This window comes from Eubalaena glacialis, chromosome 19 (genome assembly GCF_028564815.1).
Source record: "Eubalaena glacialis isolate mEubGla1 chromosome 19, mEubGla1.1.hap2.+ XY, whole genome shotgun sequence".
NCBI classification, from domain to species: Eukaryota; Metazoa; Chordata; class Mammalia; order Artiodactyla; family Balaenidae; genus Eubalaena; species Eubalaena glacialis.
This window is the reverse complement of record NC_083734.1, coordinates 23,855,209-23,875,273: the sequence shown is the minus strand read 5'-3', so window position 1 is coordinate 23,875,273 and position 20,065 is coordinate 23,855,209. Positions and strand designations below refer to the sequence as shown.

The window sequence follows — 20,065 nt, the reverse complement described above, 5'->3', positions numbered from 1 at the left end:
CTTTGCTGTACAGCAGTAATTAACACAACATTGTAAATCAGCTGGACTTCAATTTTTAAAAAAGTAAATTAAAAGTGCTCTCTTTTTTCTCACTGTACAACGGAATGATAGACATCAGAAGATTGTTAGAGTGTTTCTCATCTTGGGTCATTGATCTGTTAATATTTTTGGAATAGATATAAAAATTAGATTTTAAGTATCTGGGTTTTATTTAATACTCCTGAAGAATGCTTCCTAACCTCTTCATACTTGGTTTTCTTTTTTTAATACTTGGTTTTCTTTTAAATTACGTTTATATTTTGTTCCCTCTCAGGGCTGAGCATTTTCAGAAAATTGTCATGATATATGGACATCATGTTTAGCATGATATATGGACATCATGTTTTAGCCAACATTATAATAGATACATAAATATATGTCCAGTCCTCACTCTGTTCTCCTGTCTTGTATGGTCTATACAGATGTATAGTCTGTTGCTATCTTGACCTCATTCTGACCTAAAGCATTTTACTACTCTTACATATCACTAGATAGCATGGTTTTGGGACTTCCCTGGTGGTCCAGTGGGTAAGATTCCACGCTCCCAGTTCAGGGGGTCTGGGTTCGATCCCTGGTTGGGGAAATAGATCCCACATGCATGCTGTAACTATGAGTTCGCATGGCGCAACTAAGAGGCCGCATGCCGCAACTAAAGATCCCACGTGCCACAACTAAGACCCAGTGCAGCCTAAATAAATAAATAATAATAAAAAAAAAAAAAACTAGATAGCATGGTTTTACAGATACTTTGTGTAAAGAATTCTGTATTTTTCCACCATAGAGGATAAAGGTTATAAAAGAAAGAGCTGGCAGTACCACTATTTTCAGTGAACTTATCTTACTGGAAAGATAAGTAAAAACAACTTTTATGAAGCAACATAAAATGAGTGGTAACTGATCAAGGGTTGCACGAATATACTAAAAAAAGAATGGAAAGTAATGGTAGGTAATACAATTTCATGTTGATTTTTATTGTCTTCATTGTTTTCCAAATTTTTTATAATGAAACTGCATTACTTTGGGATTTGGAACAAAAAGAATTAAGTGATAGATGTAGCACATGGTAAGTGCACAAATACACAAAATATTTAGAGAAGATAAGGAATCACAGTTGGATGAGATAACCATAAGTATATGCTTTCTGGAACGAGCATATACTTTTTTCTGTGCGTTAGTCGGTCCCAGCTTCAGCCGGACGGTTGTTTTCCGGTGCTGCCTCATTTCTTCTGTCTCACGACCTTAACTCATTTGGGTGCTACATAGTGATCAGTAAGAGGTTATCAGTTCTACCATGCTGGAAATAGCTATCAGAATAGAGTAATGTTATTTGTGCTTCTGCAGATTGCTTCATGTGCGAAATGGAAACTGCAAATATCATTTGGGTGAAGAAACATTTAAGTTAGCTCAGACATACATGGATAAACTCTCAAAACATGGCCAGCAAGCAAACAGAGCTGCACTCTATGGAGAACTGTGTGCACTCCTATTTGCAAAAAGTCACTATGATGAGGTGAGTGTTTTGAAGAACATTTCATTGTGACCAGTAAGTACCTATAAAACAAAAGATAAATCATATAATGTCATATTTGTTTTAATAGATCTCATTTTGACATATTAGGTTTACTTAAAGCAATATACATTTGTAATGGAATATTTTAAATTAGGCAAAAGGATTATTCTGTGAGATGGATTTTAAACATACATATACAGTTTAGAGCCTGTTTTTGTTTTTGTTTTTAATTTGACCAAATGTATCTGCCTAAATTATTTTGAGGGCATGCTCTGTTAAATGAACCTTTAATAGGTGCTTTTTTATTGGATGTGTAGCTCTGGGTGAACTCTCATAACTTGAAAGCATTCGTTTCAGTGGGAACCTAGATTTTATTTATACTTTATTGCATTGTTTTGCTTCTGTCTGTGCATTATGAGAAAGATAGCCTCATTCTTGGCTTTATACTGTTAAATTAAGGCTTTGGTGCTAATGAATACATAGTTGAGAAGTGAGCTGTGTAAGCGTAACTCCTTTATTTATGGAAGAATATCATAGTTACTTTATGCTGTCAGATAGCTGTCATTTAGCTTTCATACTTTAAAATTATCCCTATCTCAATTTTTACCCTGTAATATAAATACATGTATGTTCCATATTTAAAGGAAAGTCACCATTAGAAGTGAAACTGGAGAATTCTAGAATAATTGCGAAGTGATGTTTACAATCCCAGTGCTAGGATCATCTTGCTTTTAATATCTAAGGGGTATCATCAAGGAATGCATTTGTTGAATCGTATGGTGAGAGTATAAGTTTTTTAAGGAACTGCCAAACTGTCTGTACCAGTATACATTCCCACCAGCAATGAATGCGAGCGCCTGTTGCTCCATATCCTTGCTAGCATTTGGTGTTGTCAGTGTTTTAGATTTTCGCCATTCTAATAGGCATGCCTCATTGTTTGCATTAACTGTTTTTGAAAGCTTAACAATTCATTATAAGATGAGTAAGTTCTGAGGATCTAATGTACAGTGTGGTGACTGTAGTTAATACTGTATTGTGTATTTGAAATTTACTAAGAGTAGATCTTAAGTGTGCTCATCACACACAAAAAAGGCAACAGTGTGAGGTGATGGCTGTGTTAATTAGATTGTGACAGTCATTTCACAGTGTATATGTATATCAAGTCATCATGAACACCTTAAATATATACAGTTTTTATTTGTCAGTTGTATGTCAATGAAGTTGGGGGGAAATTTTTTTAAGTCATTAAGTGTATATGTTAAAATCTAAAATCCTTATCAGCATGCCTGCATTTTCTCAGGAGATTTATGTAAGTTCTTCCGGTTATTTTTGATGCTGAATTCCTGTGTCTGCTGAACTCGTTCTGTCGATGGATTATTTTGCCGCCCCTTTTATGCAGACTATTCCATAGCTTATTGACCCAGATATAGGATTTGGCCCCTTTCTATGATTTTCACACACCAAAAACAAAGAACCCCATTCACAGAGGGCCTTTGTGTGGATAGCCTTTACTAGAAATGAGAATGAAGTAAACAGCAACAGTTCAAGTATTAGAAATGCCTACCTTAAAAGTTCTTCTGGGAATTCCCTGGCGGTCCAGTGGTTAGGACTCAGTGCTTTCGTTGCCGGGGCCCCAGGTTCAGTCCCTGATTGGGGAGCTAAGATCCCGCAAGCCGCATGGTACGCCCAAAAGAAAAAGAAAAATTCTTCAGGTGCCCCACCATCTTTTTATCTCTCTGCATATGTCCTCCTCATCTTGGCCATCTCTGTTTCCTCTTTCATTGTTTCTTTTCATCCTCGTTTTTCATACTGCCCTGCATCCTTCTTTCTGTTCTATAAAGTGAGTCATGTCTTGCCATTTTCTACTCATGTACTCAGCTCCAGACCCACCTTAATATGTCCAGACTCACCGATGTATTCAGTGGAAGAAAAGTACCTTTTATTCACCAGTTTCCACTTTCTTTCTTTTTTTTTTTTTAATATTTATTTTTATTTATTTACTTATTTTGGCTGCACTGGGTCTTCATTGCGGCACTCAGGATCCTCGTTGCGGCATGTTTAGTTGCGGCATGCGGGCTTATAGTTGCGGCATGCGGACTCTTAGTTGCCTCATGTGGGATCTAGTTCCCCATCCAGGGATCGAACCCAGGGCCCCTGCATTGGGAGGGCAGAGTCTTACCCACTGGACCACCAGGGAAGTCCCACCAGTTTCCACTTTCTTTACTAGGCAGTTACTATTTAATTGACAGTTATTTTCTTTCTGAACATTTGAACTGGGGTGTCATACTGTGTCTTATTCATGATCTTTGCAACTTGCACATTCATGAGGAATATTTAAGTCTATAGATGTTTCTTGGATAATCTTGATAGTTTATAAATTTGTCATTGTATCTACAGAAAAGTACACAAATCTTGAGGATTTATCAATAGTTTCATCAATTATCACCATATTCTGTTATTAGTCCATGTAGGCTAGGTTATGCTAAAGTAATATCAACCTCCAAACAGCACTGACTTGGAATAATAAAAGTTTATTTCTTGCTCATGCTACATCCCGTCTTGGGATCTCTGTGGCTCTGCTTAACATCACATCTATACTTTGATCAAAACCCTGTGTTGTGGAGCAGCTTCTATCTAGAACATTACCAGCCTTGAGCAGAGGCAGAAACATTATGGGGAAGGGATCACTGGTTCTTAGAGCTTTCTCCCAGAAATGCCATGTTTCACCTCTGCTTATATTTTAATTAATATTTTGGCTAAAGGAACTCACATAACCATTCTCATCTTTAATGTGGAAGGGAAGTTTATCTTTCCCCGAGGAGGGGCAGTAAATATTTTAAAAGCAGTATTACAACTTACCACAGATTTTACCTTCTTATTCTGGAACAAAATCAGCTTATTTAGTATCTTACAAACAAATTAGGTTTTTTGGCCTAAATCGCATATATTTCCTTTTTGCATCAAAATTGCTTCTGAATAGCTACATCTTTTAGGTGGAATGGAAGAGATGGACGCTTACAGAGGAAAACAAATGTTTACTTTCTAATATTTTCAATTTGTTTTCTCCACATTTTTTGTGACCCCTTCATAATATTATTTTGTTTCTTTGAAGCAGTTCTTACTATCTAAAGTAATTTATTTTGCTTTTTTTCCCCACTAAGCACTAGGAGACGGAGGACATTTTCTGTTGTGCTCCCCAGTAGATACCTATGTGCCAGCACATTGCCTAGTACTTAATCTCTCTGCACCTCGTTTTCCTATAATAATAGTACATATCTCAAAGGGGTGTTATGTCAATTAAATGTGTTAGTGCACATAAAGTGCTTAGAACAATAATTGGCACAAAGTAAGCACTCAACTAAACAAGCAATTAAGATACAAAATAATAAGTGTTACAGTAGGGGAAGGAAAGTACAGGAAACCTAGTCTAGGGCTGAAACCTGAAGGACAGCTTAGGTGGTTTAAGGGGTCGGAGGGAGGAGGGGAATGTATTTTAAGGCAGAGGGAACGGTATGTGCAAAGGCTTCTGGGCCACAAAGAACGTGCCTCTGATTTCCTGAATATGTGTCACATATCCAAAGAAAAATGTAACAAACTTACACTTTCAAGAAGAGTCAGCCTCTGAGAGAAAATTTTAAGTGTAAATATTTTGTATGTGTTCTTATTCAAGTACTTGCAAGCTTGCAGGCAAAATTCATAATCATTTCATTAAATATTGTCAATTTGATATATCACAGGTTTTGCTCTTCTGTAAATATTTTTTAGGCATACAAATGGTGCATTGAGGCAATGAAAGAAATCACAACAGGCTTACCAGTCAAAGTCGTGGTGGATGTTTTAAGACAAGCTTCTAAGGTGAATATAATGTTGAAATTATTAAATGGATTATAGGATTTAGTAAACTTTAAATTTGTGTAAATTAACCTACTATTTAACAAATTAGGTATTGCATACTCATGGATAACAAAGTCTATTTTCTAAGTTTCTCTGCTCAGTTTTAGAAATCTGGCTTCTTTCTTAAACCTTTACAGCAACCTGAATTCCTTATGTCATGGTTGTATGGGCTTTCGTCACTTTTCTCCTAAAAGATAGCCTGGTAATAAATCTTTTAGTCACAGTATTGGCAGTGTCACAGTGTGATAGCTTTTTTTTCTTGACTGGGTAGGCGATACTTACTTGATTTTTCCTCTAGTTTCTTCTTACTCTGTAAAAAAAAATGCATTAAGTCTTTGAAGCCATTTAGTAATATTTAAAAATTGCTGCTTTGGTACACTGAGGCTTTGAAGCATTGATGTACTTTTCAGATATACTCTTTCTACCCAGAGGTTTTTCAGATTTGAATATTCCATTTTGGTTGGTTTTACTTACGGAAATTTCAATTAGAAGAATTATTCTAAAATTATAGATTTAGAAGAGTTTAAGATTTCTGCGAAATTTATGAAATAAGTCATTTTAGAGCAAGTAAACAGCATAAATATTCAGGTTATTATTAGAGCTAGAAGAGACATTAATATGTTTTTAATTAATTTAAAACATTGAATATACATTTAATATAAAGACAGCTTAATATATATGCAAGATTTACATTTCTGTATGCAAATAATATTTACAGTTAAAGACTACTGGCTTTCTCATGAATCAAAATATTTTAAGAAGTAATAGGAATACTTGGAATTCTGTGCATTTAAAAGTTGTTAGATGGAAAACTACAAAATAGTTGTAAGCCACTGTAGAACTGGGATATAAATAAGTACCTTAGAAAATAATACGGTGAACCCTCCCCGCCTCTGTTTTAATAATATGTAAGGATGGGAATATACCAGCTTTTTAAGGTAACTTTGTTACAACAGGTTTGTTCTGGGCATGACTATCAAAATTTTAAGTTTTGTAATTTCCCAGGATATGTACAGATCTGTTTATAATGGAATTTTCAAATACTTGGAAGGAAAGAAATTACAAATAGAACCATTCTATTTATGTTTGAAGATGCTTTTTTCAACCATTATAGTTTGACTATATCAATATAAGCCATACGTGTTTCAACACACTAATTAACTGTTTCAGAGTTATTTAACAATTTTTCACTTTATCTTTAGGCTTGTGTTGTAAAACGTGAATTTAAGAAGGCAGAACAGTTAATTAAGCATGCAGTGTATTTGGCACGGTAGGTGATTGTTATTAAAAATACCATTTCAAATTGTTTATTGCTACTTTATATCCTAATAGTTTTGTATCTTTTTATAGGGATCATTTTGGATCCAAACACCCAAAATATTCTGATACACTGCTAGATTATGGGTTCTACTTACTCAATGTAGATAATATCTGTCAGTCTGTTGCAATTTATCAGGTATGTTAATAGTTACACTTTTTTTCTTTCAACCTAAATTGACTTGCTGACCTGTAATTTGTGATGTATAAACCACTATCTAAAAATAACTCTTTCTGAGCCCTTCCTCATATATGGTACTCCATTATTTTACTAAATAACACCTAGAAGGCTTAAAACTTAATGTTTTAGGAATTAAAGAGAATCATCCAGGAAAAAAGTTCGGGGGTTGTGGGTCAGTATTTAAGAGTAGTTTTCCATTTTTCATTTACCGAGATGATGGCTTGTCTTTGTTGTTGATTTAGCACAAATCATTATAGCTGCCTTTGCAGTAGCAAGGAGGCTTGATAGCAGTTATTTTAGGCCTTATCTCAGTCAGTCTCAGGAAAATGATGTGTTATGCCATCGCTCTGGACCAAGGTATCCTTGATTTTATAGTTTACTTCTGAAGAGGACATAGAGAAAAACACTAATGTAATTCCTAAGACCTGTGAATGATTTTTATTATTAAGCCATTGCCTTTTAAGTCAAACTTACTCTTTAGAAAATCAGGCTGCAGGTGAATTTTATGTTCTGTTGTGATTTAAATACAGCAGGACTTTTTTCAAAACTGATGGGATTGAGTATATAGAATATATATTTAAATTACTAGGATGCTTAATTTAACTGGGTAGTGTCTTTTAAGGATTCACAGTATTACCAGTTATTCTCATGACTCTTTCAGGCAGCCCTTGACATTCGGCAGTCAGTGTTTGGTGGCAAAAATATCCATGTAGCAACAGCTCATGAAGACTTGGCTTATTCTTCTTATGTTCACCAGTATAGCTCTGGGAAATTTGACAATGCACTGTAAGTTCCACTTTCCTTTTCAGTGAGAGATTAAATACTGTTGCTATATTTTGCTTTGTTTTTTCCTAATACAATACTTTTCAGTGTGTCTTATGGATTAAATTTGTCCTCCTGGAACTTTAACAAGATACCTGAAATGTTCTTGAAGTCATTTAAAATCATATCAATTTATAAGCCATTTGTTTAGATCTTATGTGGTTTAATGTTGAGACATATATCTCCATATAGAATGTGCCTTATTTTTTAAGTGTCTCCTTCAGTAATTTTTCTTTGACTAATACAGTAGTGTCTGGTTAAATGACAGACTTAACCTAAAAACTTGCTCATAACATGCAGAAATACTGAATAATGTAACAATCATCTTTTAAAATGCATAACTGAGCTTGTAAGAGAGAGAAGAAATCCCCAAGGGCCAGTAATGGACTAAAATCCAAAAAGGGTAGGCATGAACTACAGTATGAGTGTTCTGGGGTGGAAAGGCTTAGAAGACTTAGAAGTTTCTGTAACCTTGGTTGAACAGCAATCCTGGGTTTAAGAGACAAGGCATTTAGCCCATAGGAAGCTGTGGCTTAGAAGTGAAACCCTCACATGAAGCCAAGATCAAGGCTACACCCTTGGAGAAAGAGTAGACTAGGGAAAAAAACTGCCCACTGGCAAGAGAGGTGACATGGAAATTTCTCCAACTTAAGTTGGGCCCTCAGTTGAAAAAAAAAAGGAGCCTCACAGGGGAATTTATAATTTATAGACGTCTACGTTGTGTTTGGGCATCATGCATGCAGGAACCCCCAAACTGAGGAAAACATTAAGAAGCACTTTGGGACCGCTAGTTCTCCTGGGATGCTTTTCAGGAGAAAATGCAAAACTCTTGGAAATAATTAACCTTCCGTCCAAGCCATACAGACTTCCCATAGATCTAGCTGTACCTGAGATGAACTCATCATAAAAAATATTTGAATAAGGGAACATTTCCCCCATGGGTGAGTCAGCAGACATAATGATCAAGATTAGAACACTAAAAGTATCAGTTAACAGAACTTTATGGCTGATACTATGAAGTAAGGTTTCTTAAATGTTTAAAGATATAAAATGGGTTGTCAAACTATGGCCTGAAGGCAAAATAAAGGTTTATTGGAACATAGCAATGCTCATGCACTCATGTATTGTCTATGGTTGCTTTTATGCTATAACAGCAGAGTAGAGTAGTTGGGACAGAGTGTATTGTAGCCACATAATCTGAGATATTTACTATATGGCCCTTTACAGAAAAAAATGTGCTGATGCTGATATAAAAGAAGGAATCAGTAATATTTTGGAGGGAAAATGAAGAAAAAAAGGCAGATTTAAAAATAAAACAACTGAGGGAACTATACTCAGTATTTTGTAATAACCTATAAGAGAAAAAGAATCTGAAAAAAAATAGATATATATGTATGTATAACTGAATCACTTGGCCATACACCTGAAACTAACACAACATTGTAAATCAACTATACTTCAATTAAAAAAATAAAAATAGAACAACTGATACATGCTACAGCATGAATGAACCTTTAAAACATTGTGCTAAGTGAAAGCAGCCAGTTACAAAGGACCACATATTGTATAATTTCATTTATATGAAGTATCTAGATACAGGCGAACATGTAGAAACAGAAAGTAAGTTGGTGGTTGCCTAGGGCTGGTGGAGTTGGAGGAAAACGAATTGACTCCTAAAGGGCACAAGGTTTCTTTCTGAGGTCATGAAAATATTCTGAAATTAATTGTGATGGGTACATAACTCTGTAATATACTAAAAACCTTCAATTGTACACTTTAAATGGGTGAATTGTGTTGGTATGAATTATCTTAATAAGCACCTTTATTATAAAAATACATTATAATAGCTGGAATTGGAAAATAGTCATTGACATTAAAACTCAGTAGACAAGTTAAACAGCAGATTAGACACAACTAAAGAGACAGTGAATTGGAAGACAGATCTGAGAAAATTAATGATTACCTGGAAGATGGGAATAGAAGGCGTGGAGTTGTTTGAGAGGAACTGGCAGATAAAATAGACAAACAGCTTGCCTTCTGTTTGACGAGATGGGCCATGAACAAATAACCAAACATGTCAGGTGAGAATACATGCTATGAAGGAGAATAAAGTAAGCTAAGAGTTTAAAGAGTGATGGTAGATTTTTTAGGGTCTTTTGTATAGGCTGGTCTGGAAAGACTTCAGTGAGGGTAAGCCATGTGGATATTCAGGGGACAGCCATTACAGAGAGACAGTAAAGCGAGTGCAAGAGTCATAGGTGAGCACGTGCTTTACATGTTCAGAAAACTGCAGTTCCTGTGTGCCTGGAAGGAAAAGAGGGGATTGTTTCTGAGAATGGTAGGAGATGAGGTCAGAGAGGTAGCCCAGTGAAAGATCATATTATATTGAGCCTTATAGGCTGTGATAGCAACTTCACAGTTGATTCTGAGGGAGATGGGAATCCACTGGATGTTTAAAAGTTCAGTCTACAAAAGATTGGAACTTTAAAACAAACAAAAAACTGGTCCTTTTCCACAGATAGTTTTAGAAATTCTCTCAGTATTATATTATAAATTGTGATTTTTTAAAATGCTTAAATTATTTGTAACTTAAAAGAAAAGAAATGCCAGAGTATATCTATCTGTATTGCAGATTTCATGCAGAAAGAGCTATTGGTATCATTACCCACATCCTACCTGAAGATCATCTTCTTTTGGCTTCTTCAAAGAGGGTGAAAGGTACCCTTTGTAATCTAGTCTCCTATATATATTTTTTTTTTCTTTTTTTCTTTTTAAGATTTCTTTTGCTGTCAATTATAATAGATGTCTACTCTCTGATACTTTAAAATCGATGGTATATGGTATAAAATAGGGGTATTTGTTTATTTCCTCAGGATTAGACTGCATATTACTAAAATAGCCAATTCACTGATTTAAAGTATTTGCCTACAATTCTAAGAATTTACAGTGGTTCATAATGAAAGGTTGTTCACTTCTCTCATATAACATTGTTAATAGGCCAGAATACATTTCTTTTGCCTCTTTCTTTACCTTTTCCTACCTTCCTTCCTCTCTTTCCTTTCACTCATTCATTCATTCATTCCTTTCTTTTGAGGAGAGGATGGAAGAATCACAAATTATTACTGTGCAGTGACATGGGTAGGAAACTGAAGATGGGTTTTTCTCATACCTTCAGTTTTATCATGCAAGCTTCTGAAACTCAGTTTCACATCAGGTTACCCTTAATGTTGTAAGGCTCTTACCACATACCGCTTTCTTCTTTTCTCGTTAACTCTTCTGCAAATCACTACCAAGGCTTTCATTTTGCCAACATGATTGGGTCACCCATGTGGTAATTCCATGCATATTGGATAACTTTTACCTTAATTCTGGAACTGGGTTTTACCTCCCCTCTAGGTTTGCATTTTTAAAGTCATGGAAGTAATACATGATTAATGTCAAAAATTAAAAGTTAGAAAAGAGAAAAAATTAAGTTACCTGAAATCTCATCAATCCAGAATCAACATTTTGGTGAATATTTTTTTAGACTTTTCTTTCTTCAAATGCTGAAATGAGTGAATAATTTTTTTTGTTCTGTAATCTGCTTTGTTCAATTAATATATTATCAACATTTTCCCATTTCAGTACATGTAGGTATATATCTTTTTTTCTAATGTTCTTAACCTCACCTGTCTTATTGGACCTTTAAATTGTTTTTTAACCTTTTGTTCTTTAAAAATGCTACAGTGAACTAAATCTCTTTTTACTTTTGTGCACATGGACAATTTTCCTAGAAATAAAATTGCCTGGTAAAAGAATATGTGTTTTTAAGACTTTAAATGGAATTTGAGGGTCTTGAATGGGACTTTGAAGTTAAATTATCTTCTTGCCTGGTTTGATTGGTCAAGTGAGTTAGGAGGAAACCAGTTCTTTTAGTTGTATTTGGTTAAAGGTTATATAATTTACAAAGTGTGGTTTCAAAATTTTCAACAGTGCTTAGGTACTCCTTGACAACTTTTCCACAACTTAAAAAAATTTGCCTCTTTGTTCTTGTCTTCCTTGTATTTGCTTAAACAACAAATTCACATCAGCAAAGCATAACAGGTCTGGTAAAATAGAGAGTAATTCTGCAAAATAATTTGTTGTATACCATTGTTTTTCTTAAATTTGAAATTCATTATACTGTGCATAATAGAATTACCCCAAAAGTGTATTTTTTCATTAAAATGGAATACTTTCATCTTCACCACTTCTGTGGTATGGGATATGGTTTATGGTTCTAAACCATAAGCATATATAAGTATATACAACTAACATTTGTAAAATTTAGTTTTAAATTTTATGTTCTGATTAGCTTTGATACATGGTTTAGAAATGCACTAATTTTATTGCCTTCTTATTCAGCACTTATTTTAGAGGAGATTGCAATTGACTGTCATAATAAAGAAACTGAACAGAGGTTGCTTCAAGAAGCTCATGATTTGCACCTGTCTTCACTCCAGCTAGCTAAAAAAGCTTTTGGGGAATTTAATGTACAGACTGCAAAACACTATGGAAACCTTGGAAGACTTTATCAGTCAATGAGAAAATTTAAGGTTAGAAGCACGTTTTACTATATTTTTCTCTCTCTAAATAATCTTAGGTAATAAAGTATAATCTTAAATAATAAATAAATCTTAAATAATGCTTCTTTAGTAATCTTAAATAATAAGATATACATTTATTATACTCCTACATTATTTCACATAAGAATTGAGAAAATGGCTAGTATAAAATGACAGGGGCTTCCCTGGTGGCGCAGTGGTTCAGAATCCACCTGCCAATGCAGGGGACACGGGTTCAAGCCCTGGTCCGGGAAGATCCCACATGCTGCAGAGCAACTAAGCCCGTGAGCCACAACTACTGAAGCCTGCGCGCCTAGAGCCCATGCTCCGCAACAAGAGCAGCCACTGCAATGAGAAGCCCGCTCACCGCAACAAAGTAGCCCCTGCTCGCCGCAACTAGAGAAAGCCTGCGCGCAGCAACGAAGACCCACCGCAGCCAAAGATCATAAATAAATAAAAATAAATAAATTTTTTTTAAAAGGCAGTCAAAATATAAATGAAATTCAAAAATACAGACCCTAGAAAAATAAATATATCAAACCATAAAGACTAAAACAGTTATTATAGTTAGACTTAAAACATAGCTCTTAGCTAGTAGTTTAAGTAAGCACTTAGCAGAATTCCTGACTCATAGTAGGTATGCAAGAAATGTAAGATATTGCAAGTGTTATTAATTGTAGTGATAAAAATTTACTGAATTTAGTTCCCTTTTAGAATTTTGGGTTATAGATTCTTATTATTGTCCATTACAGGGTCACAATAAGGAAGGGATGAGAGTTGCTGCTTAAGACATTCATTTTTATCTAAAAATCAGTTTACGCATTCCTCAATTAACCTGAGTTTGGTTTGTTGGAATAAAAATTGTCAAAACTCCAAAAAATAAAATAAAGTGTACTTCTATGTAAAATAACATACTATAGTATAGAGTTTCTTAAGGTTCAATTAAATTTTGGAGTGTATTAACTGAAAGAAGAAATTTTCATTTTAGAATATTTTGATGTTAATTTCTTCTAACAATTTTTTATTACAAAGACAGGTTTTCTTTTGTCATTTTGGTATAGGACATTATTACTTTCATCAGCTTATGTGCATAGCTTCCCCAAACCAGTAAGGCTTCCTGTAGGCAACTTTTGGAAGAATATAGCGTGTTCTCTGATCAGATTACCTTATGCCATCCATAAGACGTCTTTGGCATTTAGAAGAATCTTACTCATGGGGTAAGAATTGTTGACATAAGAAAAAGTATAATCTAATGGTTAATACAGCTTAATTATTTTTCAGGAAGCGGAAGAAATGCACATCAAAGCAATTCAGATTAAAGAGCAACTTCTTGGTCAAGAAGATTATGAAGTAGCCCTTTCAGTGGGACATCTGGCTTCTTTATATAATTATGACATGAATCAGTATGAAAATGCTGAGAAACTTTATTTGCGGTCTATAGCAATTGGTATGTTACTTTAAAATTTTCTTAGTTGATTAGAGATCAACATGTCTTATATGTTGTATAGGGAAGTGTTATTATTAAGACTTAAATGAGTTTAGAGCTGCTAAGGATATACAGGGACCACTCAAAAATCATCTGAAACATTTTGCTAAAGATTATTTATTGATGTTGAAGCCACTAGTAAGAAATAGACAGTAGAGTGTCAAGCAAAGGCAAAAGTAGTTATTTTTAAATATTTGTGTAAACACTACCCCCAGCCCATCCTCTCCCTTCTTCTGATTTTAACATAGACCCAGTTTACCTGTTTTTTAACTTGATATAAATGAAATCATACAATGTATATTTTTATATGCCTGGTTTCTTTTGGTGAACATCAATTGTGAGATACATCTGTGTTGTTCATATCACTGTTGCTTGTTAATTTCCAGTGCCGTGTAATATTGTATTGGATTAGTATATCATTATTTAATCCATTCTACTATTAATGGATATTTGGAACATTTGAATTGTTTTCAGTTCAGCCCTATTACAAAATAAGATACTGTGGTCATCATCTGAATGTTGTGCCTGTTAAAACTCTTCCCCATTTTTATATTGACTTGTCTGTCATTTTCTTATTGGTTTATAGAAGTTCTTTATATACTTTGGATGTATCTGTTGGTTAAATGTGTTGCAGATGACTCTCACTCTACTGCTTCTTCCTCCCTCCCTCCCTCCCTCCCTTTCTTTTTTGATTGGTTGTACTGTGTCTTAGTTGTGGCACGCGGGCTCCTTAGTTGTGGTGCGCGAACTGTCTTTTTAAAATTTTTTTAAAATGTTATTTATTTTTGGCTGCATTGGGTCTTTGTTGCTGTGCGCGGGCCTTCTCTAGTTGCGGCGAGTGGGGGCTACTCTTCGTTGCGGTGCACGGGCTTCTCATCGAGGTGGCTTCTCTTGTTGCAGAGCATGGGCTGTAGGCGCCATGGGCTTCAGTAGTTGTGGCTCGCGGGCTCTAGAGCGCAGGCTCAGTAGTTGTGGTGCATGGGCTAAGTTGCTCCGCGGCATGTGGGATCTTCCCGGACCAGGGCTCGAGCCCGTGTCCCCTGCATTGGCAGGCGGATTCTTAACCACTGCACCACCAGGGAAGTCCGTGTGCAAACTCTTGGTTGCAGCATGCATGTGGTATATAGTTCCCTAACCAGGGATCAAACCCGGGCCCCCCGCATTGGGAGCATGGAGTCTTACCCACTGTGCCACCAGGAAAGTCCCTACTTCTTATTTCTTAATGGTGCCTTTCAAAGAACAGAAGTTCTTAGATTTTAATGTAATCAAATATTGCTCTTTTCTTTTATGGTTAACACTGTTTATATTCTGTTTAGGAAATCTTTTCCTACCCCAAAGTCATGAAGATATTCTTTTGGAAGATTATCTTCTGGAAACTTTATTTTACCATTCACATTTAGATCCACAGTCCTGAAATTGATTTTTGTTTATGGTGCAAGGTAGCGATCAAATCCCCCCACCCCCCACCTTTTTTTTCCTCCGTATGGATATACAGTTGACCAGGACCATTTTTTCAAAAGGCTGTCCTTTCCCCTCTGCTGTGCTACCTTTGCCAATAAATCATATATCCATGTATGTGAGATTGCTCATTATCCGTAATATATTACCTTGCTCAATCCTGGAAGTCCCATATTTTCTGTGTATCTTTTTGCACAAATGTTCAGATACATAAATATTTTATTTTCCCTTTTATACATAGAAGGTGACAAACTCTTGGTACTTTTTTGTACTTTGCTTTTTTTTTTAACTTAACAGTATACCCTATAAATGACTCCATGTCAGTTCATAAAGAGCTGGGAGCTCCCTCCTCTGTTCATAGCTGCATAGTATGCCTTGAATGGATGTTCCATAGTTGAGTGGATGTTCCATAGTTGATTGAAACAAATCTTCATTTGTTTCTAATATTTCGCACTTATAAACAATGCTGTAATAAATAGCCTTGTGCATATGTATTTTTCTGCTGTTGAAGGTGCTGCCATTCTTTAGATCTCTTTTAAGTCTTAGAGGTAGATTATGGGTAGGACTATGTTGGTGAATGCTGATAAAAGAATTGAATCTATTCCTTTTAAGGGAATAAAACGAAGCCACTTTATTTTAAAGAACTGAGCTTGTGTTGTGGAAACTACTTGTTATTTCATTATTTATTTGAGTTTTCTTTCTTTTTCTGTTTACTTTCAGGGAAGAAACTTTTTGGTGAAGGCTACAGTGGACTAGAATATGATTACCGAGGTCTCATTAAACTTTACAACTCCGTTGGAAATTACGAGAAAGTGTTTGAATATCACAATGTTCTGTCTAACTGGAACCGGTTGCGAGATCGGCAGTATTCAGTGACCGATGCTCTTGAAGATGTCAACACCAGCCCCCAGTCCACTGAAGAAGTGGTGCAGTCCTTCCTGATTTCTCAGAATGTTGAGGGACCGAGCTGCTGAGGGAGGACCTCAGTTAACTAATTTACCTTTTCCCAGATTCCAGGGAGTTCATACTGTGAAATCAAAACCATGTTGTTTTTTGGGGCTGGAATTTGCATTGAAACACTGGTCCAGTCCATTGACCCTATTTGGGTGATCCCTATCTTGCAGAGTGTCCGTAGGAATAAGCATATATTCAGTTATATTCAGCATGTACCGCATGTATAAGTAATCTGGCCCATATTTTCAACCTAGTAGAACAAACAACAGGAATTTTTTTTTTCTTTTTAAAAAATAATTCATTTTGCAGAAAGCCTGAAAGAAAAAAAGAACCCCTAAATAAAACTATTTAAGAGTTTAAAAGAGTTGCATTCTTATTATGTAAGGATGATTTTAACAACTTTTTAACATATAATTCTTCCTTGAGGAGGTATTCAATACTGTATTGTAAAGAAATTTTATGGGGAAAATCTTTATATGCAGTATAGAAAAGTTAACACAAGTACTAATAGAAGAGGGACATCCAGATAGGTTTGGCTACCTTACCCAGAGAAGTGGATACAACCACTCCAGAGCTCTATTACAAGGGAAGGACTGTCAGATTCATCTGAACTGGACCAGTGTTGATCTGTAAGTAACAGGAAAGCTGATAAACCAGCAGTTTTAACTCTTTGGTTGTTTTGGTTTTGTTGTATTTTTTTGGGGTACAAAAATGCAAGATGCTCTCATAGCGTTTGCTAACAGGACCAGGAGGATCTGAAAAGGACCAGCCTAATGTAGAAAGGGGTTATTTGGACCAGAGGCTTTAGATTATTATTTTAGCCCCTGCCTATACTTTTATCAGTAGAATGATTTCATTTAGATGTATAATGAAAAGTGATCATGCAAAAATTATATTCATGTAATAGACACCAAACTAGGGAAATTTGGCAATTTCAGTGGCATATTTTCGTCAAGGTACACAGATGGCAATGCCATAAGCAAGTCTATAAATATCTGCTGCAGCCATCTCCCTCATTTTAAATGTTACCCTAATAAGCAACACAGTTAGCAAGCATATTGGCTACGAGTCATGAAATAGCTCATGTCCAGATGGGAATTATAGGTTACTGTGTGGTTTATGGGGATTAATGGAAAAATGAATTCCGAAAAACAGCAAGTCTTCTTAGAAATCCTTCATGTTTATGGTAAATAATAGTGCAACTAGGTCATTTTGTTTGAAATTCAAGAGTCAAGTGGAAAGATTCCCCTAATGATATATCTATTTCACTAACTTGTCTTTCTGTTTATTCGGTTTTGATTTTTTTTTTAAGCCAGTCAGGTTATTTAATGTTGAGGTAATATTCAAATTTGAGAAGTTGTGACATGTAGCAATCCAAGAAACAAGAAAGGTCTTTTGCTGTTACCTCAGTTCTTATTATAGTGGCCTATTTGGTGCCTCTATAGTTAAGAATCAGGGTTTTCCCCCCTATTTTCAGGGGTTCATGACTTGGCTGTTAGAGATGTTGCTCCTGGCTAATGCTGGGAGTGGTCTGTGTGGATGTGGATGTGTGCTGAATTTTGGTTTTCTTTTAACAGGCACGTTGGGGTGGGAGGGAGAAAATATCTAAACTGTCCACCACATTGACTACAGAAAAAGTAATTGGAGATTTCAGATAAATTTGAGTTTAAACACTTTTTTGGACTTCCTAAATACAACCTTGTTTAAAACTGTTATTTGCCGTCTTGTTAGTTATGAGCCAGTGTTTTTAAGTCCCCAAGTGGGCGTTGACTAGGGGAGGTACCTAAAGATGAAGCAAGCCCAGACCTTAAGATTATAGCTATGTGATTTTGAAACCTGGGTTTAATCCTCAAATTGAATTATTTTTAATTTTGAAAAGAGTACATTGGCACACCTGCACCTCCCCCTTCCAGTTTATTACAATCTAATGCCAAGAGGCACCTCTTTATTAATTACCAAATAGTCTGTGTGACCAAGGACTAACATTTTCAAGTTACTCAGCTCTATCCTCATGGGCCTATATATTTAATACCTCCAAAGATACTTTAAGGATAGGCTTTGTATACTTTTGTTGGTTATTTAGAGTCCTGTGGTATGTTTGTGGTATAGGAATGTCATGGTAAATTGTTTTTCAATAAATATTTTGAAACTTATGTTTTCATATGAAGTTTTTTTTTTTAATCTATATTTTTGGTTTTGTGCACATATAGCATTTCCTAGGATAAAATCAAGCAAATGACTTAAGGCCTCATCTTCTCTAATTCAGTTTGAACTCAACTTAGCTCACACTCAGTGATAAAACAACATGATATTTAGAAGCCTAGGATCACAGGGTGATAATTTTAAATGGCAGCCAGTTTTTCTTCAAAGAAAAAAAAGTCATTATTGGTAGTTCCCCCTTATTGCCACTGCTTTAATGTAGTTTTCTGTAAATCCATATACTTTGACTTAATGCAGACACTCTAGGTTGAGAAGAGAGATTGCCAGTTTCTGTTAGTGATGTAACTTAATGTGCTATTATTTCTGGTTTTAATGAAGAATAATACCCTAATAATTTTTAAGTGTGGGATTTATCCTTTCAGTAGGGATGTTTAGGATAAGTTAGGGAGGTAAATATCATCATGATTTTTGGGGTTAGAAAAAATCTCAAAAGAATAAAATTACCTCACAATAGCCAATTGCTTGAACAAACTTTTTATATATGGTGGGGTTGTGTGTAAGAAATCCTAGACCAACTTAAAAGATTTTTCTGGAAGTTCAGCAAAGTAATATTAAATAAGGGGCCTTTGGTCTCATCCTTTCCTGGCTTTCAATGTTTCTCTCTTACCCAGTTTTTTTCCTAAAGTTTGGTGCTACTCAAGTTGGGTGCATCAGGGAGCCCTGTAACATTCGTGAGCCACACAGATGGTCGGTCACTCCTGCGTTCATTTCAGGAGAGCCGGTTGGGTTTTTTAGACCATAATTTTTATGGGTCCCCAAAGCTGACTTTGCCCAAAGCATTAGGACCCTTATTATCATCAAGTTTCTGTCTCTGTTCAGCAAAAAATGAACTCATTATTGCTTTGGGGTAATCCCCACACAGGTGTGCTTTCACTTGTGAAAATGAAAGATTTGACGAAGACCTTTGTTCTTAGCCTGTTAGAGAAGGGTTCATAATATTGTGGAAACTAGGTCCAGTGGCTGCAGTCATAAATAATGAGAGTGCCATTTGGCGGCTTATAGTGCAGACAGAATGCTGAACAGTAAACACATGCCTAGAACATGATTGAAGCTCTTGGCCATACTCTACAGATTGAAAGAATGGTTTGCTGAGTAGCAGGTAGAGGCTTTTCACTGCTATCCAAAAGTAGAGCGTTCCCATGAAACCTCTTTAAGCCAAAAACAGGTGAACAGCAGAGAGGCAGTTACCTTAGGACATGTCTTGCTAATGGATGCACAAAATAAATTGAGATAAAGCACAGAAACTCGCACAGTTGTGGCTTGAAGCTGAGATACTGAGCGTAGTTCAAGGGGAGGAGCTTGGCAGTGCCACTCTTGGTCAGGGTGCCACTGCCTCTGTAACAGCTGTCTGCAAAACAAGCGCTGAATGCTATTTTTGCTTTTCACCTTTTTTTGTAAAAGTGAAGATCCTTTTGGATTTTTTTCGGTTAGCGAAAACAGGTGCTAATGTAGGTCTTTCATAAAAGCAAAGTAGCATCAAGTGAACTTTCAGAAAGCAGAGGATACCTGTATTAACTGCTACTCAGTTTTGTTGTTTTTTTCCCCCTGAATTTGTAGCCTTGCTGCTTCCAAACTGTTCTTTTTCTGGATGGCAAAGTTAC

The 20,065-nt window shown here is 35.6% G+C and overlaps 1 protein-coding gene across 1 annotated transcript in view; it reads left to right on the top strand.

Annotated features, from left to right (window-relative positions):
• The window catches only part of APPBP2 (amyloid beta precursor protein binding protein 2), a 66,796-nt gene extending 48,437 nt beyond the window's left edge, over nucleotides 1–18,359 (top strand). The window contains exons 5-13 of the mRNA XM_061176064.1: nucleotides 1,381–1,549; nucleotides 5,315–5,404; nucleotides 6,646–6,713; nucleotides 6,794–6,899; nucleotides 7,603–7,727; nucleotides 10,396–10,481; nucleotides 12,147–12,337; nucleotides 13,628–13,793; nucleotides 16,011–18,359. Coding sequence (XP_061032047.1) covers nucleotides 1,381–1,549; nucleotides 5,315–5,404; nucleotides 6,646–6,713; nucleotides 6,794–6,899; nucleotides 7,603–7,727; nucleotides 10,396–10,481; nucleotides 12,147–12,337; nucleotides 13,628–13,793; nucleotides 16,011–16,264 — 1,255 coding nt within the window. The 3' untranslated portion in view covers nucleotides 16,265–18,359. The remainder of the gene's footprint in view (nucleotides 1–1,380; nucleotides 1,550–5,314; nucleotides 5,405–6,645; nucleotides 6,714–6,793; nucleotides 6,900–7,602; nucleotides 7,728–10,395; nucleotides 10,482–12,146; nucleotides 12,338–13,627; nucleotides 13,794–16,010) is intronic.
• The last annotated feature ends 1,706 nt before the right edge of the window (nucleotides 18,360–20,065 follow it).